This window comes from Pseudonaja textilis, chromosome 4 (genome assembly GCF_049901715.1).
Source record: "Pseudonaja textilis isolate UNSWEBS1 chromosome 4, rPseTex1.2, whole genome shotgun sequence".
Taxonomy (NCBI): domain Eukaryota; kingdom Metazoa; phylum Chordata; class Lepidosauria; order Squamata; family Elapidae; genus Pseudonaja; species Pseudonaja textilis.
In genome coordinates this window covers 1982979-2010039 of record NC_141993.1, presented here as the reverse complement: position 1 = coordinate 2010039, position 27061 = coordinate 1982979, and the positions used below count along the sequence as shown (strand labels likewise).

At 38.3% G+C, this 27061-nt stretch overlaps 1 protein-coding gene and 1 long non-coding RNA gene across 29 annotated transcripts in view; one reads left to right on the top strand and one right to left on the bottom strand.

Annotated features, from left to right (window-relative positions):
• The window catches only part of SORBS1 (sorbin and SH3 domain containing 1), a 100965-nt gene that overhangs the window by 11839 nt on the left and 62065 nt on the right, over positions 1–27061 (top strand). For 20 of the 28 annotated variants that reach the window (XM_087932108.1, XM_087932117.1, XM_087932102.1 and 17 more), the window contains exons 2-5: positions 12904–12959; positions 18597–18656; positions 22090–22212; positions 26931–26966. In XM_087932108.1, the coding sequence (XP_087788234.1) occupies positions 12950–12959; positions 18597–18656; positions 22090–22212; positions 26931–26966 (229 nt within the window). In that variant the 5' untranslated portion in view covers positions 12904–12949. Of the gene's footprint in view, positions 1–6149; positions 6224–7355; positions 7380–12903; positions 12960–18596; positions 18657–22089; positions 22213–26528; positions 26626–26930; positions 26967–27061 lie in introns of those variants that run through there. The other 8 variants (XM_087932122.1, XM_087932121.1, XM_087932118.1 and 5 more) reach the window with 4 other exon arrangements.
• Positions 171–22203, bottom strand: LOC148125733 (uncharacterized). Its single transcript, XR_015743394.1, has 3 exons — positions 22073–22203; positions 7195–7293; positions 171–2426 (listed from the first exon to the last, which is right to left on the bottom strand). It is a non-coding gene; the product is annotated as an uncharacterized LOC148125733 (long non-coding RNA).

Here is a 27061-nt window from a genome sequence, read left to right as displayed (position 1 = left end):
GGCCTGTTTATGCTCTCTTAAAGGCAAGCTTTCCCAGCCTCATCTTAAAATGACTTTGCAGAGTAGGTGGGTTTTTCAAAATAATCTTTTATTCTGAAGAAATAGATGAAGACAATCGTGCATGTTAGAACTAAGATTTAAACTCTTGACTTTCTTCTCCATTGCCATGGTGTCAACATTGAAATAAGCCTTGTATTTTTTTCCATATTGGTCTCGAACCTTGCTTAGCAACAAAATCCTTGGTTAAAAGTTTATTGGAACAAACTGCCTTGGTTTCTCCCATTGCTTTTTTTCCCAATTCAAGCTTCTTGGCCTAGCCTCAAGTGCATTGACATTTCAGAAGATTGTGCCCTTCGGGGACCTAAGGAAAGCATTACCAAAATGTAGGGTGACCATTCTGATACATGAGATAGGGTCTCTGTGTAACTATAGCCCCATTTTTGTGGTCTTGGGAGTGCTCTGGAATGGTTTGTTTAAGTTTTTACGTGGCCAATTTAGTCCCATCCATTTGAGGGACATTACATTAACAATGCCTGTGATCTTCAGTGCCTTTTCTTTTCTTTTAAAAAAAGTGCCTCTTTGTTAATGTAGCTTTCTCTCTTCTGATATACGATAATATATTGCTGGGAGTTCAGCTGCACTTTTATTATTACTATTATTATTATTTTTATTATTACTAAATTACAGTACAGTAGTTCTCATTTAACAACCACTTGTTCAGCAACAATTTGAAGTTACGACAGCACTGAATGAGTGGCACTTACAGTCCTGGAAGTTCTATCTGTCCAAGCACTCCTGTGCTTCCCTGATTGCAGTCTGGATGCTTGGCAACTGGCTTGCACTTATGACAGTTGCAGTACCCTGTTGTCACATGATCACCATTTGTGGCTTTCCCTGCTGGCTTCAATGGAGAAGCCCACAGGGAATGTTACAGGTTTTTATGATAGGTCCTTTGCACTATCTCCCATTTGGCAGCAGCCACTTACTGTCTTCTGCTCTGCTTGTGAGCTGCCTGGGATTTACTTAATGACCTGCAAACCTTGCTTGACAATGGCAGGGGAGAATTGCTATTGCTAAGCAATGCAATCACACTTGAGGTTGCATTGCTTAGCGATGCAAATTCTGCTCCCAATTACCAGTATTTTTATTATGGTTCGTGGCACAATCAGTCAGATATTTATGCTGGATTTGACATTTTTATCCATCTATCGAGTGCCTCCTAAGGATTTGGGATAGGGATTTGTTGTATAATGATATTAAAGATTATCATTGCAGAATATAAGATGTTTCAAGTCAAGCTACATTTGCAATTTACTGATGGGTATTTTGTCAATGTTGATAGTATTCAGATGGTGATCCAAATGTTTTGGGATTGCATCAGATATTGAAGAACTCCAACACCTATCGTGGTCCTTGTTGAGGGCAACAACCAATTTGATAAGGGTTTCTGTAAATTACGTCTCATCATATGGTTTATGAGTGAGACACTCGTTGTATGACATTTTTGATGAAACTTATTCCAGTATGGTTGAACCTCTGGCATAGCACAGCTCTTATATTCTTAAGAGCACAGGTTCCACAAACCACATCAAGGTAGTGCCTCCCTGGGGGATTATTATTTATCAATATGATACTCTTTGGAAGGCTATGTTAAAAACTTCTAGGAATATAAATTCAGTATTAGTATACACAGTGTTCAAACTCTTGTATATTTGAGAGTGAGACACAATCCAGATTTAGTCTTTTGAAGACTGTGAAGCAACAAGAGGGATTTGAATTTGGGGGAGATTTAGGTTTATTAAGCAGTTGACTGTGAACATAATTCTGTTGTAGCTACTTTTCATGTGGCTTTTGGATTTCGTTGAGGATATATCCCATCCCAGAATAAGTTTTTATGCTCCAATTTGTTCATAGATTTTACCTCATAAAAAGTTACCTGTTTGCATTTTTATTCAGATTAAGAATCTTGAATCATTTAGGATTAGAACTTCCTTTCTTGAACACAAATGAGGGTCCTTAATTTCCATTGTAAAGAAAAGAAGGACAAAAGAATTTAAAAAATATTATGGGGTATATGAATGTTTTTCTGTTCCAAAAGTTGATAGAGGAGCTCTTTCCTATCTTTTCTTTTGGTGCAAGACATGAATAATGATCTCAGTTTCACCCAAAGCCTATTTTGAATTCAGAAAGTACCTTTAGCACCTGGGATTAGCACCACTTACTTAAAGAGATATGAGGATTGAGATTCAGTTGCTGTCTGGAAATAAGGAAGTTGTGTGGCTAGAAAGGTCTACGTTTAGCATCAAGTCCAGCTCTTGTAGAAGGCACTTGGATTGCAGTGCTGCGCAAAGGTTTGGTGGAGCCACAGAAGCTTTCTTTCTTGGATTTCAGATACAGCCTGGTTGCACAAAGAGCTCTCTGATAAACTGAAAGACAAAAAGGATAAGTATTTAAAAAATCGGAAAGAGGGACACATAACTAAAGCAAAATACCAGCATATAGCATGAATCTGCAAAGATTGTCAGAAAAGATAAGAGTCAGAATGAACTAAGACTTGCAACAAATGTCAAAAATAATTTTAAAAAACACACGTTTCTTTCAACTTGTAAAAAAACAAGAAAAAAGTCAAAGACACAATTATTCCACTAATGGGAGAAGATGGAAGGAAATGATGGGCAGCAGGGAGAAAGCAGAGCTGCTTAATTCATTTTTTGCATCTGTCTTCATGCAAAAAGAAAAAAATAGCTCAACTTACCAAAAAGCGTAAAAGACAGAATAGGGATACAAATTAAACTAGGGGGAAAATGGTAAGGTAACACCTTTCCACTCTAGCCACTTTCAGGAGGCAACTGGACTTTCTTTGAAGACATTTCGCTTCTCGTCCAAGAAACTTCTTCAGCCCTGACTGGATGGTGGGGAATGGAAGGATTTATGTTCCTTGAAGACAGCTGGTCATTTGCATCCTTTTAGAGGGTCACTGAAAAAGGTGGATGTTATCTGTGGTCACCTAAGTAGCACTAGTGGTTCCTGCAGTTTGCAATTTTTTTGGAAATCTGTTCATGCCATTCAAAGGGTGTTCATCCCAAATTGCATAGCTAAAAGTCTGTAGCGATTCTCAGTCATCCAGGTTATGGTTATCTCAAACATGTTTTTTCAGGAGGCAACTAGACTTTTTAGTTTTTTCTTTGAAGACATTTCACTTCTCATCCAAGAAGCAGACTACAGGAACCATTTGCACGACTCGGGTGAGAAACGAAATGTCTTTAAAGAAAAAACTGGAAGGTCCAGGGGCCTCCTGTAAAAGTACCTTTGGGATAACCATGACCTGGATGACTGAGAATTGCTACAGACTTTTCACTCCAGACAAATTCAAATCACCAGGACCAAATGGATTGTGTCCCACGGTTCTGAAGGAGCTACCAAATGAGATCTCAGAACTATTGAATCATATCTTTCCTGGAGCACTAGGGAACTATCAGAGGCATGGAAAAGAGCTGATTCCTGTTAGGAATGTAAGTCACCTAACAGTTGGGTTGGAAAATATATAAACCAGGATAGACATTTTAAGACTGTCTCTTTAAGGGAATGCTAAAATTGTAATTGGGTGTGGTTCCTCAAATGGCCATAAGATGGAGACAGAAACCTGGGTTATTCTGTTCTCCTGTTCTGGAAAGTGTTGTAGTTCCGACATTTCCCTATTGACTGTTGCTGATCATAGTTCTTCTTGGATTTGATGTAAGTCTGTTACTGAACTGTTTTTGATACTGGACTTTATTATTGGATTATCCCTGGACTGAACACTGACTGCTTTAACCATGAATGACTTGGACTGTTTGTTGAACTTTGCTTAACCGTTTTACGGGAAGTAAAAGCCTACATTTTACTATACAGTGTATCTGTGTGCTAGTTGTGTGTTATTCTTCACTACTCTCACTACGTCTCCCTGTGTGTGCTCATTCTCCTAACGGGGAATTACCTCAACAATTCCCATTTTGAAAAAGGGAAAAAAATAGATCCAGGAAACTACAGACCAAACAGTCTGACATCAATATCTGGGAGATCCTGGAAAACATAATCAGGCAACTGATCAAGCAAAGTTATAACCAGAAGTCAACATCGATTTGTCAAAAATAAATATGACCAAAACAAAACTTATTTCATTCTTTGACAAAGTGACTAAATTAATGGACCAGCAAAATGCTATGGACATAGAATACTTGGATTTCAGTAAGACATTTGACAAAGTAGATCACAACCTACTTTTGGGTAAGCTAGAAAAATGTGGGATAGACAGCATCAATCATCAGATGGATTGATGGATCAGATGGCTGACAAACTGCACTCAACATGTACTCCTGAATGGAACTATATCTACATGGAGGGAAGTAAGCAGTGGTTCTATCTTAGGCAGTGGAGAGAAAAGTAAGGTCTTACACTTAGGCAAGGAAAACCGAATGTACAGATACAGAATAGGTGAAACCTTGGCTCAATAGCAGTAACCGAGAGGGATCTTGGTGCTGCTGCAGACATCAAAAAAGCCACTACAATTCTATGCTGCATTAACGGAGGGATAGTATCAAGATCCTGTGAAATGTTAGTAGCACTTTATATGTCTTGATAAGACCACTTGGAATGTTGCTTCCAGCTTTGGTCACCACATTATAAAAAAGAAATCGAGATTCTGAAAAGAGTGCAGAGAAGACCAACAAAAATGATTCGGGGGGGGCTGGAGGCGAAAACATATGAGGAACAGTTGCTCTAATTGGGTTTGGCTACTCTCGTGAAAAGAAGGACTAGGGATGATATAATAGCCGTTTCCAATATTTGAGGGGCTACCACAAAGAAGGTGGGGGGGTCAGCTTATTTACCAGAGCACCCGAAGGCAAGACAAGAAGCAATGGATGGAAACTAATTCAAGGAGAGAAGCAACCTAGAACTAAGGAGAATTTTTCTGATATGATAACGATTAATTAGTGGAACGCTTTGCCTTCAGAAGTTGTGGGTGTTCCATCACTAGAGGCTTTTAAGAAGAGACTGGAAAGTCACTTGTCTGAAATGGTAGGGACTCCTGCTTGAGCAGGGGTTAGACTAGAAGACCTTCCAGGGTCCCTTCCAACTCTAATTCTGTTCTGAAGCCACTCTGTACTGCATCAAATGACCTGCAACCAGTCATTCCACCCTTTTTAGTGCCTTCTGAGGGCCACAGGCTATATAACTGGTGACATCATGAGACTCCTATAGGCAGAACCAGGAATACAACTTGCTTTTAGGGTTTTTTGTTGGAGCAGTTTAAATGGGAAAATTAATTTAAAATTAGAATTCCAAAAGGCAAAATTACCTTGTTTGGAAGAGCTGTGGGAACAGCCCACCTTTCACTTCATGACTGAGTCTTTTTGCTCAGTATAGGACAATAAAATGATGATAATCATTTGACCTTAAAGTGCAATAACCTCCCCAGCTGTCTTGCCAGAGGGAATAAATAAATACTATAAAATGTAAATAAAATACATCCCTGCCCCAACTATGCATGCACAGCCCTCTCCGTCTCCTCTAATTGACCTCTCAGTTCTTTTCTTTTTCTAACCATTTCTGGAAAGAGCATCTCTGCTGCTTGGGAACCTTCTTGGGTAAGATCCGGTATCCAAGATCAAAGGAAGATGTTATATTAGTACGAATCATAGAATTGCATTTTTAAATGATAGATAAGTTTGTAAGAAATCATCTTCTTCGTTTGTTTCAACTGTTTTAATTTGACATTGAATAAAATGTGCTTAATTAGTTGCATTTGACTGCTCTGTTTTGCTTCAAGTTTATCATGCCTTAAATAACATTCCTTGGCTTAAGGCTTCAGCGAACAACATTTTATTCCATGTATGGACTTAGCCTTCAGTGCTGTTTTCCTTAGAGGCATTGTGTATTGGGACTTATGTATCTCCATGCTGAAGAGGTAGTTGAACCAGCTTTGCGCTTGGGACATTCTGGTTAAGACAGGCCTTTCCTCCTCTGTGGGTTTGATAATTCTAAAATCCAAGCTTCTATCCCCAAGTAAATTTTTATAGAAGTGGTCCCTTAAAGTGGATAATTAGAAACAGATCCGATTCTTAGAAAGCTCCTTCCTTCTTGTCTTTATGTCTTGCAATTTAGGTCCTGAATAGCATCTCAGTTTCTGCACATTAGCTGCACCATCAATGAACAGCACTCTAGAAAGATCTATTATTATCTGGTAAGTAAGTGTTCTAGGTTGGGTGATAAAATGTGTGCAGGCTTTCCATTGAGCATGTAAAAGGAGATTGCCATTGTCCGTAGTAGGATGAAAACTCTAATGTTACATTAAGTTATTTTAGCAAAATGAAGAGTTGAAAAAAGTTTGTTTTCTCCTTGTTTTAGAGTATTTTGTTCTGGGGGGAACTGTCTGGCCTTTTTGTTTTGTTTTGCTTCACTGGTCAAAATGAAATGTTGGATTTAAATTCTTTAGTTATTGCTCTGTTTGCTGAGTCTGTTGTATTGGAAAGTTAGGCAAACAATGGGCTTCTGATGTGTTCTGGGTGAAGGTTGAAACATGTAAATATGTGTAGAGGTCAGTCGATTTCTAGTGTAAGTGACTGCAGTTTTCTCTATTATGTAGTTTGACAGTAGAAAATGAGTCAGTTAAATGAATTCATCCATACAGAGGTTTGAAGAATGATTCTTACTGAAATCTCAATAAGGACATTGATGGGAGAATCTGTCCTTCAATCTTATTGAAGCACCTTGATTGCTCTGCTTAGACAAGTTGGCAGACAAAGATAATCACATAATCAAACAACTAATTTGATCAAACAAAGCCTGAAAGTGCAGTTGCACACCCAAGCCCAATTGCTTTTAAAATCCATCCCAGTAAAACCATTGTGTTTACTAGGCTGTGTGTATGTGTGTTTAAGCACAATAATTTATATTGGGGAGTCACAACACCACAGTATTTAAAGTGTATTGGGCTGGAATCATTGAGACTCAATCATAGCCATGAATCTGAATGAGTGCTTTTCAGTGAATTTCTTTCTCTTTCTCTTGACCAATCTATCTTGTAGGGTTGATGTTTGGAAGTAAATACAGGGAGAAGACCAGAATCATGGCCTTGAAGAGCAAGATATTGTGAGGACTAGGAAGATCTGGGGCAGAGATGCATGTCTTGAGGCATTAGTCATTAGTACTCACAACTTTTCTTTATCTGCAGTTACAGCTTTTCTGTATCTGGAATTACTCAGAGAATGGTATCCTTGAATCTTTGTCTGCTGACCTTTTATCTTCAAGCATCTGTATGGATAAAGCCAACAAATATAAATATAATTGTAAAGAAAAGTAATAACTGCAGTTCTACAGTTCCACTGACAGAATCTCAGGTTAGAAAACAGCTCATTCCAATATACATTTTCATTTCCTTTGAGGTACATTAAACTTCAATTGAAAATGTTTAGGAACACATGTTTTTGTTCCAGGTTTCCATGTAGAAACAAAATATTAGTATTAGACATTTTATTACATCTGTTAAGTTTGGGAAATTTTAATAGTGAGATAAAATTAATAGCTTGCAGTGAACATGTCATGGCTTTCTTCTATGTGATGTCCCTCAGATATTTGAAAAGGGCTTCTATAACTTCCCTCAGTTTTTTCTTTCCAAAGCTAAGTATGCCTAGTTTCTTTCCTCTGCAGGGACTATTTTTAATCCCTGGTTCTCCTTGATGTGTCACCTTTTGTCAAATAATATTTGTAAAATTGTTTTATAATATGCTGTCCAAAGCTAGACACAGTACTCAAATATATGAGTGAAAAAATGCAGAATAGTTTTTAAATATTTCAATGATTTAGAAATTACAATAAATGCCTATTGATGCAGCCTAAAATTGCATTCATCTTTTCCACAGTATGTCTCTAGGCTAATTTATATTCATCTTTTCACTATCTAATATTCTAGATGAAGTAATACCAGTGATATTTTTCATTTTTGCATGGCTTTCACATAATAGTCATATCTTGGTAATCAGAATATCAGAATATATCAAATGCTTTTCTGAAAAATAGATTGTGTCTTTAACATTGTTATAATCAAGAAACTAGATAAGGGTAAGTTGGAAACACTTGTTTTTGTCACTTACATGGTGTCTGCTGTATCACAGCATATTTTCAAGTTCGTTATAGATCAGCTGCTTTCTGATCTGTTTTTGCATCTTTCAAGTATTGGAGTCAGTCTGGCCAAGTTCCCTTTTCTCTATTTCTCCTCCAATCTTGTCACTTCACATTCTCCAGACCATCTCACAGAAAATGGATAAAGGTTCAGTTGGGCCAAGAGCAATTCCTTTCTGTCTAGGTTTCAAAAATAATTATTTAAAGATTGAAACTTCTTCAAGGTAAAAAGTTGTCCATTGTCCATTTTTCTGTTAACCTCAAGCTGAAATTCTTGGTCATAAGTGCGAGGATTGGTTTAAAGTAAATTTTATCAGCACTGTTGTAACTCCAAAGAATCACAAAATCAATGGTTGTAATTGAAGGCCAGAAACTGTTTGCTGTCTCCAGAGATCTGTCAGCCTTTCTAGGCAGACCAGACAGGAAATACGAACCAGGTGAGCTAATCCTACCTTACTGTAAGGTCATATTATCAGAGTCTTGCAAGCCTGATAGTACATATTCCCCCTCTTTATAGCCCGATAAGTTAGGGAGATTCTTTTTTGAGTTTCTTTTGTGTGCCCATTAAGCACCTGCGAACCCCAACCCTTCCTTAACTGATCCTTCTTTAGACCAGAGTCCCCCAACCTTTCTGTCTTTGTGGACTGGCAGGGGTGGTGGTAGGAAGAGAGGACGGTTCCACATGAGCAATGGGCAAGTGTGTGCAGCAAGTGTGAGTGGCATGCATGCGTGTGTGCTCGCCCTGCTTGCGCAGATGGGATGCAGGCATGCACGCTCGCCCACCACTTCTGCGGTGCCGTTCCAAACGGCTCAAGACCCAGCAGGGTGCTGCGGCCCAGGGGGTGGGAACCCCTGGTTTAGACAGCATCTCTTCCCTCTCCTCCAAAGTCACTCATATACCATTACAAGACCTGATTGTAGGTTTTGATTCCCTAAGCATTCTGTGGAAGAAATTGGCCAACTGAAACAAAGAACCCAAACTGTTGCTCCTAAATAAGGTCCTATAGTTCAACATCCACTTGAAAGTGTGTACCGGTATAAATGGTTGTTTATTTCAGAGTATACTTACCTGTAAAGATTCATAGAATCTCAGGGCTTGGAGGGACCTTGGAGGTCTTTAGTCCAACCCCTGCCCAAGGCAAGAGACCTTATTGTATCCTGGACAAATGGTTGTCCAATCTTCTTGAAGACCTCTAGCCATGGAGAATCCACAACTCCAGGAGGCAAGCTGTTGAATCTTGAAGAAGCATATGGGGGATGACAAGAATATGTCAACCCCCATGATCAGAGTGGAAACAAATATTGACTTCATTCATAGACACTCAATAATCCAAGTTTTATGTATTGGTAGTGAACCCATTTAATGGCTACCCCAAATATGTTTTGCTGAATAAGTGAGTGTGATTCAGCCCACTTCCTGGGTAAACTGACTTACCAAGATTATTTTACAACATTTTGTAAAACAATAGCATTAAAACATAAGGTTTTCCACCTAATATTTATTCTCAACTGCCTTCAAGGCAAAGGAAGGAAATTTTTAAGTAGAGCGTCCTTGATATTAGTCTCCAACAGACATGAAATTATTGGCCCAAAAAATTTGTTGGCTATGAACAGAATCATTTTCCAAACCAAAAAAATACCTTTTGATGAGCTTGATGTAATTCCTAAGAAGGCATATTCTGGAGCGAGATTTGAATTGTTGGATTTCATGACCAAATATGGGCACTTCCATGACTTGCCACATCATGAGAAGATGTGTATAAGCAGCCATCAAAGATATGGCTCATATTTTGGTTGATTGTCGATTGTATGCCTCTTTTGGGCTTAGATATTTACTTGGAAGAACAATCCAGTCAGAACTAAAACCTATTTCTTCTTAAGCTCTAACATATGAACAGAACTGCTAAGTTTATAGACAAGGCAGTTCAGCTAAGAATCTGTTATAGTGAACATCTCAAGTTATCATGCAAAGGTGATATATTTATCTGAACTTGATTCTTTATGTTAAGCACGCATGGATTTTATTTCACCTATTTTTTTCCTTGAGATAGACCTTGGATTTTACTTTATTTTTATTTTCCTTGATATGGTGGTAAGTCTAACCTATCTATCTATCTATCTATCTATCTATCTATCTATCTATCTACCTACCTACCTATCTATCTATCATCTACCTACCTATCTACCTACCTATCTATCATCTATTGGAGGCATTAGTCATCTCCCACAGCCGTCTGAACCTGGTGATTTTTGAATCTGCTAAGAATGGTTTGAATGAGCAAATAGTGTATTTTGCCTGTCTGCACAAAACTCTCCATATGCTCACAATAGCATACTGAATACAGTATACATGAACATAAATATATTAGCTCTCAGGAGACTCATGAAAATAGATTTCTAGTTGGTAACATTTGTTATTCATCAACCTGAGAAAGAAAATCTGCCTTAATGTAAAATCCAAGCTGGGAAATTAGAACTCTCATCTCTGCATGAAAAATAGGCAGGAGCTGGAAGGGAGGGAAATTATTTGAGGGGAGCTTCAGAAATAATCCAGTAAACTGCTGAAGAATGCATTGTAGGAATATATAAAAAGACAACTTGAATGTTATAAATAAGCTGTGCTTAATATTAATATTAAATTTAATATTTCCTTATTGCTAAGTTGAAGTAAGGGCCTCCATTCTGTCATAATATATTGCTGTTTTCAATGCAGACATGTTTAAGTTCTGTTGAGTCCTGATATACAAGATCTCTCTATATCCCAAGCCTAAGACAAGTGGTGATTTTTGGAAATAGCAAGACCTCAGTCTAGTTTTGAATACAATGTATAATTTTTCCTGGATTCTTTCCCTCATTATGTTTATTTTAATTAAATCTTTGTCCACTAATTAATGTTTTACTACAAATGATATAAATTGAAGCAAATAATGTAAATGTGTTTTTAATGGGTGCACTTTCTTCTGGAAATGGTCCATTAAATTGAGCTTTATCATACTTTTCAACTGTTTTGAAAGAAACTTGGTTTTGACCATACAGTAGCTCCCAAAGGTATCATTTCAGATTTAGACAAATTATATGCAATATTATTTATTAAAATTATATCCTGTGTTTCTTTTAGGAACGTAAGACGGTATCCCAGGGTGTTTTTGTGCGACAGTTCCTATAGTAGGTTGATCTGAGAGAGAATGATTCCCGCCAAAGTTACCCAGAGATGTCTGGGCTTGAATGGCTCCCTTTCCTAATCTGGCTATCAATAGTAAGATCTCACACATACCTGCACAGCTCACCTGGAGAGCACTTCTGATTCTCTGTGCATACCTATATGGACCATGAACTTCCTTGACCAACATTATTCTTGCTTTTCCATGGAGGATACATATAAGACTTCAGTCGAGATATTCTCCCACTTGTATCTAAGTGCCAAATTCTCATTGGAAGATCTTCACCTCTGGGACTTTTGAGCAGAAACCATCTGTTTTGAGAAGCCCCATTGCTTAGCATAATGCAAGCATTTACAATAAAGCAAACACTTCAGGGGAAACACAGGGAACAGTAATTCAGTTCTTGCACAATCAGTTAATAATAAAATTAAATAGCTGTCCTCTCTTCTTATGTTCCCCCTAAAAGCTCATCTTCCAGACCGTGAAGGTTTCCTTCTGGTTGTGAGAACCATTTCTGACAAGATGGTTTGTTCCTTTCCTCCCTCACCCCTCCCTCAAATGTGCACACTTACATGCCTGTTCACATGGAAAGAAATGTTGCCTATGTTATTTATCGAGGTATAGTGAGCAGAAACCTACAAGTTATCCTTGTACTCATTCTCTACCTTCCCAATTGAAAATGGAGTATCCTAATGCTAACAGGGCATTTAAATATGTGACTTCTCTATAGCTTTCCTTCCTTTCCTCTAGTAAATTGTGTGCTTGCTTGCTTCTGTAGAGGGCGAGGGAGAGACGCTGTGAACATATGTTGAGGGTGGGAGATTTGTTAAATTCCTGATCTTTGCAGGAGGTGGCTAGCTATTTATAGCGGTCACAGGGTGAAGCTTTGACGATCTTCCTCATTTTCTTAAATCCACTGTTTGGTGTTTTATTGTTGTTGTTGTTGTTATTATTATTATTATTATTATTATTATTATTATTATTATTATTACTATTACTATTACTACTACTACTACTACTACTATTAAAGAGCTGGTGGTCCTGTTAGGTGTTTCTCTTGTGTCCTGAGGCAGAATGTCTGCTTCTTAGAATCCTGTGCTTTCTCATGACTCTGAGAAGTGGCTGTGTGTGTTTGTAGAGGAGGAGGTGTCCTCCGATTTATTGGGTGATTTATTATGTACCATAAATACAATATAATCTAATATACTTAGTAAGAGGTATCCTGTAGCTCTCAGTTTTTCAACATCTCTCGTTTATCTCTTACACACATAGTAATTACATAATAGTTACAAATGGGATGGCATGCATTCTTCCTAAATGTTTTTTTCCTATCACATACAAAGTTACCCATTAGAAGCCTGCAAATAACCTGCGTGTAGTTACAGTACAGCACATTTTGTACAATACAATAAATGCACTTTGGAGTGATCCTCCCATTATCTTGTAGGCCTACGTTACCAATAAGCTATTTTTAATCTATGTAACAATGATAACCTTAGGGCAATTTAGAACATATTTATAACTTTAAGTTTACTTTTAAAAGTATAAGTTGATGTCATTCTCCTTTTTTTTTAATTCACAGAGAAGATCCAAATTGGCCTGTGCCTAAATCAGGACCTTTTGGTGCCATGACATCAGGTAAGTTTGAGTTCTTTTTTTGTTCTGAAATGCTAGGAAAAAGAGCTGTAAGTGTATGTCAGTCAGTATATTCATCTGCACAACTAGTGGAAAACATTTCTCCTTCCTGTCCTTAGATATTGTATGTATGTTACATCATTCATGACAAATACATAAAGACTTTCTCATTTTCGGTGGTAAGAAAACACAGCTGGGAAAGGTGCTTCCATGCACAGCTGTTTTGGCTAAAGATTTCTGTTACTACAATGGGACCTCAAGTGAAAACAGCAGTCTGTATTTCACTGATATACAGGCAGATATAACATAAGGGAACAGCAGTCAAAAGGAGATCATTTTCAATAGGAAACTGGAACAGGCCACAAATTTAACCTAAAGGCACAGTTCAAAAGCCCATTGCAGATCTAAGTCTTCTGGCTGGTTCCCCAATCCCCAGTCACAGGTTTATTACCTCAGAGCTGGGGATCCAGGGTAAAAACAAGGCATCCCATTTGCTTCCTAAATCAACTGTTTCCAATGTGATGGAAAGTCTGATTTTAAAAATAGTATAAAGCAGGGGTGTCCAACCTTGGCAACTTTAAGGTGTGTGGACTTCAACTCCCAGAATTCCCCAGCTAGCACATGCTGGCTGGGGAATTCTGGGAGTTGAAGTCCACACACCTTAAAGTTGCCAAGGTTGGACACCCCTGGTATAAAGAAATGTGCTGGGGAGAAAGAGCGAGACTCTTCCAGGTGGACCCAGCAGCTATTAAGGTCCTCAGTGGGTTTGTCCAGGACAACAGCTTTGCCCAGCAAGCATTTTTTTTATAATTCTGTACACCGTAGAAAGTCATTCAGCCCCTTTATTGCTTTGAAGTATTGTGAGTTCATGTTGCTATGGAACCGAAAATAAAGGTAGTGCTAAAAACATTCAGCAAATGTAGTTACGGTTAGGTGCTCCATTAGCAGGTTTAATAAAGGGCATACAGTATTAGGGAGAGAAATCAAGCTGTCAGCATACAAGAGAATGGTTAGAAATTGCTAGTTCCCAACCAAACAACACGAAAAATCAGTTTTGCACAATTTGGTAAGTATTTAGCTCATTAGGGGACCAGGGCCTGTTATGGTGATTTCACTAGCTGCTTTCCATTTCAGTAAGAAGGGTCAAACTTATACTTACTTAGAATCTCTTTTCCGATAAAACAATTCGTTTGCTGAAAACAGTTAGAACTCCTTGTAGGAGTTTGATTTTTAATGGATTTTAATGCAAATGAATTGAGTATTGAATATGGTTAAACAGTATAGTCTTGAAAATATAATGAATAAACCACTGTTAAAAGGAACACTGGAAGAATGATGATTGAAAATTCTTTAAAAATTGTTTTGTTTAATGGACATTTTGAACATTAAAAATTACAAAGCATGCAAGCCAAAAGATAGCATCCTACTAAAAAGAAAAGATGGAATACAGATAATTCTGTCTTAATTGGCAACTCCTTTGCTAAGCAACACAGTCATGAAGCATGTTGTCATGTGACCACACTGACTTAGGATAGTAGTTGTAGCAGTTCCAGTTGCCATTATTAAGTGAATCCTGTGTGTATTCCTTATTCATGTAGTTGCTATTTGTAACTCCTGCTGCCTTCCACAAGTTCCCCATTGAGTTTGCTTGTCAAAAGCTAGCAGTGAACGTTGCAAATGACTGCAGTTTGCTGCAACCATTGTAACTGTGAGCTAGTTGCCAAATGCCTGAGTTGCAAGGGACTGCAGGGACACTGTAATGGCTGCAACTGGGAGGACTGGTCATAAATTTCCTTATTCAGTGCTGTTTTAACTTTGGATAGTTACTGAATAAGTGATCGCTGAATGAGGGCTACCTGTCTGTATCCATATGTACATCAGTGAGGGGATAGATGGGGGATCAGTCGTGGTTTGCTACTGGTTTGGCCTGGTTTGGGTGAACTGATAGTAAAAATCACTACCTGTTAGGCCAAGTAGTAAAAAGCCTCTGATCAGCTGAGAGGAGGGAAAAAACCTCCTACAATCCGCTGAAACGATAAAAGACCAAAAAGTGCATGGAAGGGTGGGAGCTGATTGGCTTGTTAGGTGTGCATGAGTCAGGGGCGCATGTGTGCATGTGCACATGTGATCACCCACCAAACCGGTAGCTACTACGGTCGGATCCCACTACTGATGGGGGGGAGCTCATCAACTTTGCAGATGAAACCAAGATGGCAGGAATAGCCAAATAGGCTTAAAATACAGAAGGATCTTGATAGACTTGAACACTGGGCCTTATATAACAAAATGAAATTCAGTGGTGAGAAAAGTAAGTTTCTACATTTAGGCTAAAAAAATCAGATGCACAGGTATAGAATAGGTGGTAATCTTGGAGTCCTAGTGGACAATTACTTAAACATAAGCCAGAAGTGTAGTGCAGCTGCCAAAAAAGCGCCAATGCAGTCTTAGGCTGCATTAACAGAGGGATAAAATCAAGATCATGTGAAGTGTTAGTACCATTTTATAAATGCCTTGGTAAGAGCACACTTGGAATATTGCATCCACTTTTGACACCACAATATAAAACAGATGTTAAGGCTTTGGGAATAGTGCAGAGAAGTGCAACAAAGATGATTAGGGGGCTGGAGGCTAAAACATATGAAGAATAGTTGCAGAAATTGGATATGTCTAGTTTAATGAAAAGAAGGACGAGAGCAGATATGATAGCAATCTTCCAATGTTTAAGGGGCTGCCACAAAGAAGAGAGGGTCAACCTATTCACCAAAGCACCCAATGACAAAACAAGAAGCAATGGATGAAAAATAATCAAAGATGAAGCAACCTAGAACTAAGGAGAATTTTCCTCACAAAACAATTAATCAGGGGAACAACTTGCCTCCAGAAGGTGTGGGTGCTCCAACACTGGAAATTTTAAAGAAGAGATTGGACAACTATTTGTCTGAAATGGTATAGAGTTTCCTGCTTGAGCAAGGGTTGGACTAGAAGACCTCAAAAATCCCTTTCAAGTCTGTTATTCTGTTTAGGTACCTGCTAATCTCTCTTCCCAAGGTAGAGATTTCCAGAGCACAAGTGTGACTACTGAGGAGGCCTTTTCTCTCGTCACATGCCCTAGATGAAGCATTTTACATCTTGCAGTAGGAGCTGTCTTGTATAACAGAATTCAAATGCACAAGATTGGAAGACATGTGAGGAGTCCTAATGGAATGCCAGCTGAAAATGAGCAAGTAATATGCAGTAGCTAAAAAAACCCTATGCAGTTCTGGACTGCATTATCAGAAACATTGAAGCGTTTTCTCAGAACTGCAAGAAGTAAGTGTAGTTTTCACTGGTCAGCCCATATTGGGAGTTCTGTATTCAGATCATGTGGTATCGATATGCACCCAAAAGAGGTGGGGCTTTCACCATTTTGCTCTTCTCAACCCCATATAGCTTTTCATGAATTTGATAGCGCACTATAAGCAGCCTGATGACCTTATGTCTGACCTCACAAAGTGAGTGAGAATATTTACAGATCTTGTTTCATGCTAACCTAAGGGTATTTTGGTTCAGGCCTTACTGACCTTTCCATATGACATGCATAGGGTCAGACACTGATTAAGATATGGCCATAGTGGCATGGTGGATGCAAGCTGTTGCGCTTCTCTTGATTGGGCATTCTTAGCATGGTCATTGAACTTCCCCAGGACAAGAGGCTGGGTCACAAGGTCACTCCAGGTAGACAGCTTCACAAGGGCTGTTGCTAGAGAGCAGGGAGCATTGTGAGCCACAGTGTTTTGTTTCATCTTGGTCTCCCAGCCTTAGCAATAGGACTGAAGACTGAAATTCCCACATTGGCAGAATTTTGGATGGCGCTGTTCTGACCAAGGCTTCCCGAGATCATACTTCAGCACATGTTTAGTTAAAGCAAATCTTGTTTTATTTCAACACTGACTATTATTTTCATTCCCAGATGGTAATGAGTCCCAAATAGTCCCTTGAGATAAGAACCCACCTTTCTGTCCTTTGAATTGCTGCCAGCAGCTAGAGTGCCAAATGAATTATAAAAAAACCAATTGAAGTACAAAGTCCACACAGAGCTTCAAGGATTAACCTGAATGACTTTGCTTCCTGCAAAGGTTTCATCACCTTTGCCTGTCCTTTATCCCTTATGGGAGTAGCAATCACCTCCCAGCCTTACTCCTGAGTCGCCCCTTCTGTTTCAGTTGCTCTTGCCTTCTAGCAGCTCTGCGCACTGGGAACAGGCTCCTTCTGCCTTGCTGCTGCCAGACTCCGGTGGCTCCGGAGTCAGCACCCTACTCCCAGATGTTCCTGGCCCCATCTCTGCATCGGATGCAGGACCCTCATCCCAGTCCTCTCTAGGCTCCCGGACTGGTCCCCATTCTTCCCCACTGTCCAATTCCGCTGCTGTCTGCACAGGCTGCCGGAGAACCACAACAGGCGCATTGAGGCCCTTCTTCCACTTCCCTGTTGACCCACGGAGAAACCTGGCAGGCAGAGGTGAGACACATGAACTCCCTCTGGTTCCCCCTTCAGGCCTCCATGTTGTATGCCAAGTTAGCATTTTCATTCAGGATTAAGACTTGGATGAGAAGCTATGTTACCAGCAACTCCAGCTGATATGCATTGTGGAATAGGGAAGTCATTTTTCCTGTCATCATCATTTCTTTCTATCAGACTGAAAATTGATAAAAAAAAGTGAGACTTCTCACCTTTTATCACTCTGCTCCATTTCTATTAAGTAATCTCAAGAATTGCTCCCAGAGTATTTCCTGTTCCTTTCTTCCTGCAGTATAGTCTTCCAAATCAGCTGCACTTGAAATAAATGCACACACTTTCAGAAGTGACCACTGTCATAAAATGGGCACCTTGGCTTTAATGGCAACCTGATCCCCAGTGCTGTCAGAAGTCGAGTCAACCATGATGGAGTAACAAGAAAAAGAAAATCTGATTCAACATCAGGAAGCTCAGGTGTTGGCATTGGTCAACCTAGGACCTCAAAAGCTAGGTTATCTGAGAGAAAAAAGTTTTGGAGATGGTTCCAGGTGGACAAATGATAAGTTTTCCTCTCATCAAGTCTCCTTCCAGGGGTTAGCAACCTTTCCTTTTCCTTAGAAACTCTGTTCCACACTCTTGACCAACCAGCTTAAGACTCATTGTTAACATCTGTGAAAAAATTGTCACCAAATCCTCATGTAGACAGGCTTTTGTATCATAGAATGTGCCAAGATTCCTTATTTTGAGAAGCAGTGTTATTATACTGAAGTTATCTGTGTATCCACTTGTTAAATGGACTTGGCATTTGGTGAACTGGATTACAGTTTGCTATTTGATTTCTTTTTTTTCTGATAGTTTTTTTTTCTGCCAATTTTTGGGCCAAGTTTTAACTTTTGCTGTATCTTTTTCGTGAATAATAAAATGTTTAATACCAGTAATTAATGAATTCATTATATGGTATATATAAATATTAAGCAAGAACATGACATTAAATTTAGAATTCCCCCCTCTCTCTTTAATGACAACTACATAAACTTCTCTTATTGGGGTTTCTTTGTCATTTTTGCTGTTTTTTTCTGCAGTGGATACAGTTGTTTAGCTGTTTTACTGAGAATATTATACTGATCATATCTGCCAATTTTACAGAAACTGAAGAATCTGATGTTGTGAATGGACTAGCACTGAATATAAACCAACATGAGAAAGGTTTGTGGAATCAAAATATTTCCAGTACTTAATGCTATGGGGCAGTTGCTGCTTTTTGGTATACTTATATGCACAGCATTTATATATGCATAATTAAACTCCCAGGAAAAGCTGAATACTAATTCCTCAAAGTTAATAGAAAAATGAATGCAGGCAAAGTATTTTTTAACTCATCCATCATTTCTGACATATCTGTGAAGTTTTTGTGGCACTTGTGTGATTGTCCCATGTCCCAGGTTTCTTTCTAGCTCTGAGTTCCAATATCATCATAGGTCCAAGTTTGCTTAGCTTTTCAAGATCAGCCAAAGTCATCTAGTTGTTACATCAAATTCAAGGTACAGTTTGCCATTGCTGGATGGAGCAGTTTTCCTGCTTGTATAGGATCAAACTGCCCGGAGTCATTGATGGGCAGCTCTGTAAAGAGTAGTCAGATACCATAAACAAACAGATAGACGGATCAAAGCAAAATTGAACAGAAAATTTGTCAGTTAAAAGGCTATAGAGGCAGAATTGCAGTATAACTGCAGTTGAATGTGAGAAAAGGGAAAATCAACCAGTGGGAAGAATAGATATTGCCACTGTTAGAATTACCTTATTTTATTTTTAACTCATTGTCTAGCAATTAGGTATGTGTAAAATCTAGTGATTCTTTTTATTTCATCTGGATCATGTTAGTCTGTGATCCACCTCTTCTGAAGGTGGTCTGGCAGCTTTTCAGAAGTTCTTTAATGCTTGGGATGAAACAAGCCTGCTTTTGTTAATAAAGAACTTTAAGCTTAATCTGTTTATCTAGTCTACCCAGACTCATGCAGTACACCAGTCCTCAGTGGAAGACAGGGTGGTAGCAATTGTTTTTTCTGCAGTTCTAATTTTCCATTGAAGTCTGTGTCTTTTTGTTGGGTTGAAGAACCAAACCAGACAGTTATAGAGGTGCAGATGACAGACTCAGTAATTCCTCTGTAGAACTGAATCAGCAGCTCCTTGGGCAGTTTGAGCTTTTTGAGTTGGCACAGAAAGAAATTTCTTTGTTGTGCTTTTTTGATGACGTTTTTGATGCTAGCTGTTTATTTTAAATCTTGAGATATGATAGAACCTAGAAACTTGAAGATCTCTACTGTTGATACTCTGTTGTCTAGTATTGTAAGAGGTGGTAGTATAGGAGGGTTTCTCCTAAGATCTACCATCATTTCTAAGGTTTTGAGTGTGTTTAGTTTAAGATTGTTCTAGTCACACCACGAGGCTGATTGTTCAACCTCCCGTCTGTATGCAGATTTGTCATTGTCTTGAATGGACCAATCATGTTGTATCATCTGTAAGCTTCGGTACTTTAACAGAGGTATCAATGCAGTCATTGGTATACAGAGAGCACACCGCCCTGGGGGTAGTGGCCCTGTGCTAGTTGTACAGGTATCTGATGTGATTTTCCCTAGCTTTACTTGCTGCTTCCTGTCTGTTAGGAAGCTTATGAGCCACTTACAAGTATAGTCAGGCACAGCTAGCTGATTTAGTTTATTTAGAAGACTATCTGGAATGATGGTATTGAATGCTGAGTTGAAGTCTACAAAGAAGACCCTTGCATAGGTCTTTGGAGAGTCAAGATGTTGTAGGATGTAGTGCAGAGCTATATTAACAGCATCATCTGCCAATCTATTTGCTTGGTAGGCAAATTGCAAGGAGTCTAACACTGGATCCATGATGGTTTTCAGGTGGGCCAGCACTAAGCCTGTCAAAGGCTTTCATAACTACAGATGTTAGAGCAACCAGTTTGAAGTCATTCAGTTCCTTGATAGAGGGTTTCTTTGGCACTGGGATGATAGTAGAGTGTTTGAAGCAAGAAGGAACATAGCACATCTCTATTGATTTATTAAAGATGCAGGTGAAGATGGGGGCCAGTTGGTCAGCACAAGATTTTAGGTAAGAAGTTATCTTGTCTGGGCCTGGTGCTTTTCTGGTTTTTGTCTGTGAAATAGACCTTGCACATTTTTCTTTATATCACCAGAGGTGGGGGGGGGGGGTCCAATGGGATGGAAACAGTGGTAAGAAGGCTTGGCTGTTGTTGGTGTGTCTGAGATGGGGATTGTGGAGATGGGTGGCAGTAATTTCCTCTCAAATTTAGAGTAAAACACGTTCAGGTGATCTGCCAGTTGTTGATATCATTCAGCATGGGAAGGAGGTTTGTTGTGATATTTTTAAGAGTTTTCCACATGTTTGCTGGTTCATTTGTTGAGAACTGATTCCTTAGCTTTTCAGATTAGCTTCTTTTTGCTGCTCTGGTCTCCCTTGTTAATACATTTCTGACTTGATTGTACAGCATTCTGTTGCCTTTTCTGTAGGCTTCCTCTTTGGCATGACATAGCTGCTTAAGTTTAGCTGTGAACCAAGGTTTGTTGTTACTATATATTTGCAGTTTTCTGGTTGGCACACATAGGTCTACATAAAAACTGACATATGATGTCAGTTAGTAGTTAAGAATTAATTGGACATTGGGCAATAAGTAAACATACCAAAAAATTGACAGAGACTAGAAATAAATAATATATGGGGAAATATTTTTTTAAAAAAGGAATTGCATATTTTTCAAGCTTAAAATGCCTTGTTTTGGTTGGTTTAAATTTGAAGTGATTGCAGTATTCCTGAAAGGGCCCCAATCCTGTTTTAACAATTATGGTAGTGTTCTACACTTGATACAATACTTTTGATGAACTCAGAACAGCATTTTTAAACTCAAGATGGGGTATCTTGAACCCAAAAAGTTCAGATCTTAAACACAAGGTATTTTACAACTTCATTTTTGTGCTGAAATAAAGATGCAGGTTTACTACTTATGTGCTAAAATAAAGGTGCAGGTTTGCTACTTTGATGAGGGAAGCACTATTATATTCATTCATTTAAGGAGTTAATTTGTTAGGCGTTACAGAGAGGTTGAAGAATGGGAAAAATTAAATGATGACTTATATTAATTGTTCTAAAATGCAGTGCAAGTATTTAATTTCTGTGCATTCTTGCTTTATTCCCACTTTTTTAGTTTCGTTCTTTTGATTTGGAAATTTGATACTTGAACTGTTGGGTTATAACTGAGGAGTCCCATAATCAAATCCTCACATAGTTAAGGTGTGTGCTTCTTGATGTTGGTGGTTACTAAGCCTCAGTGTAGCATGTCTCATAGGATTGCTATAAGGACAAGATGGAGTAGGATAGAATGATATTGGAAGAAAAGCATCTTGAAAGAAAAGCAGAATACAAACCTGTAAAAGTGCTACAGAAATCTATTTATATTACACAAACTTATGGGATGAGAAATAAATTAAACAGGATTGTGGATAAATCAATTTGCTTTAAGTTCAGTAATGAAATAATAATCGTGTATATATCATGATTTTAAATTACTTTCAGGTCTCAACATATTCGAACCTTACCTTTTCTCCCCCTGTAGATCAGGAGTCCAGCAAAATCTGTGCTGGAAAAGGAGCTGTGACCCTTTGGGCATCTCCAGCTTCTGAGAAGAGTCTCAGGGTTAGTCATCCAAAGTCTACACCAGACATCCAGCACACCAAAAGTAAGACCCAGTCTGGGAGATCACATCTCAAAAAAGCAAAATGATTCATTGATCCTCTGATTCTTGATTGGGTTAACAGATAAGTCCCTGGTTTAAAAAGTGCTGTCCCACAATAAAGCATGTGGGTTGTTAACTGAAATTTGCATGCTGGGATTGGATTGAATAATGTTTAGCTGAATGTCAAGGATGGATTAGAGAATATAATTGCAAATGAGCAAACATTTCAAAGACACAGTGCAAATTTCAGTGAAGTAAAGAATCAGCACTTGAACACGAGAATAAAGTCTTAGAAATTGAAAGTGTGTATTTTAAGTTTGTGTAAAATACTTGAATTCATTCTTTCAGGATTAGTAAAACAACTCACATTAAGATAATGTTTTAAAAGCAAACTTACATAGAAGCTCAAGAGATTCTGTTTTATTTATTTTATTTTACTGATCTTTTGTGGGAAGGGGAACTATCTTCTACTTGAATATCTACTTGATATCTCACTACAATGGCATTTTGTTGTGTTCACTTAGAAAGAAAGATATATATAATCATAGTAAACAAGCTCTGAGCAAGAATATTTAAATGGATACAGAGCAGGACGTGCCATTCTCTAGGATATTTTTGTTCTCATGATGACATAGAGTCACCACACTATTCATTTCTGGGTAAGCACTACTATACAAAGTGTAGAAAAAAAGGAATGAAGAAACTGGAGGCAGAGGATGAAAAAAGAAAATTTAATTCAGTGTAGCTTGTTGTATATTAGTTCCATTCACATAACGCCGTTCATTCTTGACTTTTGCTTCTTGTCTTGCCACAAACTTTTTATAAGTAAACTATACTCATTCATCTTTCATGTTTCTCCTGACATACTCTACTCTATATAATAAGGTGTGAATGTTTAATAAACGCATTTCTTGGAAAGGGATTTTATATTTCCCATGTTATCTTTTCTAACAGAGTTTAAAAAGTAGAAATTAACATTTCTCAGTTTTCTACTCTTTGGTAAGCATTACACCATGGTAATAATTTACTTGCTCTAATTTTTCACCATGTATGTATAACTTGCAATTGTTCACTGTGATGCTTCTGTCAAGTGCAACTTCAATACATGAAGTGCAGGTTCATAATCCTTGTTGCACTGTTTCCCTATCCTACCTTCTATTGGCTGAAAATCATTCAGGTTCTTGGACCAGAACACAGCATCTGCACATAAAAGTATGCACATTCATATCTCAACCAATATGGTGTTAAGGTTACCACAACCATTCTGTATGCATTTTTCCATAAGGAATCGCCAAGGGGAAACACACATCCTTGTGTTATTCCCTGTTCGGTAATGAATCATATATTGTGGTGAATCAATTCCATATATTCTCATGCACTCTTTATTTCCACTATATACTACTCTTGCTATCCTTATCTTCCATATTACTGCCTAAAGTCCCCCCCAACTAGTACATATGTCATGTCTCCGCAGCTGAATCAATAAGCCACATTTTTAATCATGGCTCCATCTATCACACTGGTAAGCAAAATTCGTAGCCCTTTCTTACCCTTTGGGTAAACTGATTGGAAAGTCCTTTGCTGTTTGCTTGCTGATTTCTCCACTGGTAATATTTTTGCTAAATTGCTATTAGTAAAAAGAAACTTCTTTGGTCTTTTTAGCTGCCAGAAAAAGGAAGTGGGGGAAAGCAATGCATTCCTTAAGTGCCTAGATAATCACCCTGGCAGCCCAAAGTTGTCGGAGTGCAAGAATATTACTGGAGAGCATGATTGATGACTCTTGAATATGGATGTGTCCCATTGGAGAATACACATCCAGAGGGTGGGGGAAAGGCCCGGGTTAAGGAGGAAATGAATGATGTATTTTAGTATTGGCTGCATCCAGCTAACACCACATGGCCACTTCTAATAAATCAATTTTCTTTTCTCTGAGATGCAGCTAGAGACTTATGATTTGAATGGGGGTGGATTTTTGGAGTCCTGACAATTAGAAGACCCTGAGCACTGAAATTGGATATGCTTATTGGTTTTATCTTTTTTCTAAATTATAGAGAAATATTTGAATAATATCAATTTCCTTCTGTAATCTTCTCTATGGGGAGTTTTTTAAATCTCTAGTCATGAATTAATAACGTTAAAAGTCAAACTCCATGTCCTTTTGTGATGCCTTCTCATAGTTAGCAGCAGCCCTAGCAAGTCTGCTTGACCCTGCCAACTACTGCATAGCTGCTGGGGACAATAACATGCTATAGCAGCTGCTGCCCATCCCATAATCACAATTCTTCCTAGGCATGTTGCAATGTAGGAAATGGATTTTTAAATCATGGCACTGACATCCACAGTGTGCTGTTAAAGTATTTCGCCATCTGTTTCAGTTATAGTAAGGGTAATAAAGAACATGTGTGGACTTCAGCTCACAGAATTCTATGCATGCATTTGCATTTGTAAAATGGGAATGGAATTTTATGCATGCAAATGTAATTTATTTTATTTTATTCATGCATGAAAGGGCAAATTGAAACTTTATTCATGTACAAAAATGGGTAGAGTTTGGATAGATCTTTGTTATGACCAAAGTCTGCAAAACCCTTCTTTTGTAACTCTACAACTGACTCAGAAGGCTACAGTTTTCTTTACTGCCCCCTTTATCACCCAATTCTGTTAAATCATTAACTATGTGCAGAGCTAGACAGACAGTGGCATACAATTCTTGCTGTTGCATATTTTTGGTTGATTTCCGTGTGGGCTAGGTGCTAAATTGGAAGCTGTTACATATCATAGTACCTCAACTAATCAAGGGGCATTTATATTATCCTCACAAAAATCCAGTGAGGATTTCTCTCTCCTTTCTTCTCTCGTTCTTCTTTATGCTTCTTTCAAATTCCATTTCCAACTTCCAACTAGGGAGCAGAGCTTAGAGGCCACGGGTGCCTCTTCTCTGCCCCCAACTCAGATTGTCCTTTTCATGTGTGCCCCAAATCACCACCAGCAATTTACCGATGGCTTCCACTGACGAACCACTGAAAACAGTCTCTGTAAGGTTTAAAGTGAGGGAAAATAGAAATGGAAAATGGTATGAGTCTAAGACCTACAAGCTAATTTGAGTATGCAGTATATTCAGTTTAGCCATATTTTTAACCGATCAGTTTATTTTCTGAAATGTACATTTTCATCCTTCCTCCCCTTTAATGGTATGGAACAATTTATCTTAAGGAAGCAATTACAGGGCAACAGAACAACAGTAAATAGAATAGAATAGTCTAACAGAGTTGGAAGGGACCTTGGAGGTCCTCTAGTCCGACCCTCCGCCTAGACAGGAAACCATACCCCACTTCAGACAAATAGCTATCCAACATCTTTTTAAAAACTTCCAGTGTTGCAGCATTTACAACTTCTAGAGGCAGGTTGTTCCACTAATTAATTGTTCTAACTGTCAGAAAAATTTATCTTTAGTTCTAAGTTGTTTCTATCTTTGATTAGTTTCCACCCATTGCTTCTTGTCCTTCCCTCAGGTGCTTTGGAAAATAAATGGACTCCCTCTTCTTTGTGGCAGCCCCTGAGATATATAATAAATATAAATAAAATAAAAATAGTACAGTAAATAAATAGTAATTATATATTAATAAATACTGCCTTTGCTGCCAAAGTTTTCATGACCTTCTAAACTTTTTGGAATAATCGAATTAATATTGGGGGAATGAAGAAGGTCTGTTTATTTAAGCAGTAAATTAGTACTATTTGTGCTCTGCTCTCTTATTTTATGTGTCCTTTTGGAAAGGCCTTTGACTATTTTTGAAGGCATGGCATAAAATTAACTGTTGTTCAGTGGTTCAGAAAAGTTGATCATGCCTGATTTTTCAGGTTTTTCACTAAGCAGCTTTCTTCACGCTGCTGCTGGTTGGCCTTTTTTCTACATGCTCTTTCTATACATTTCCAGCAGCCCAAAAGGAATATTCCCTACCATGGAAATGGGATTCTTGTGCTGATTCTCTTAGTTCTGTTTTGAAAAGTGTGTTGCTGAGTCAGGGAGATTATTTTCCTCATATTTTGAGAAGGATGGGAAAGATAAGTAGTGCCAAAGTCAAATATAAAAAATGTCAGAAGGAGTTAAAAGGGGGAGAGAGAGGGAGAGAGAGAGAGAGAGAAAGAGAAATCTAGCTAAGAAATTGGCAATGCTGTGATAATATTTCTAGCGACAAAAAGGAGAGCTTGTAGTTTTTACTGTTATGATTTCAGAGCAGTATAAATAAGGCGAGCATGTAAAGTGTTAACACTATGTTTCATGTTCTTGCTGCGCTCCACAAAGATAGCATGTGATGTATTGGTGCTTTTAAATGCACTTGCTTGTTTGTGGCTCTCAATCATCTGGCAAGACTAATGGACAGATACATTTTCCGCTCTCAGCCTGCATCATAGGTTAAATATTGAAATCTTCCATTTGCTATAATGTGTGGCATTTGAAATTCTTACTGAGAACTCTGGCTGCCTTTTTGTGTGCTAGAATGAAATGTCAGTGAACAATTGTTTCTTCACTACTCTGAGCTATGGCTTTGTGTCTGTAAAGGTCAGGCGTTGTACAGAGTCATGTTTCTATGGGAATTAGGCAGCCTTGCTGGAAAGTGTTCCATGGACATGAAGTAGTCCACTTCTCTGTTCTTCTCTGATGACTTAAAATATGATGTCTCTTCCCCTTCCTTATTCTCTCTGATACTTGTCACCAGTTCATTCAGCCGAACAGCAAGGAGAAACCAGCACAGGTAATTATTAAAGCTTCGGTTTTTACTATTTCCTCAAAACATCTGTTGTTTATGCAAGTGTAAATCTTCACCGTTAAGTATCGTTTAAATAATCT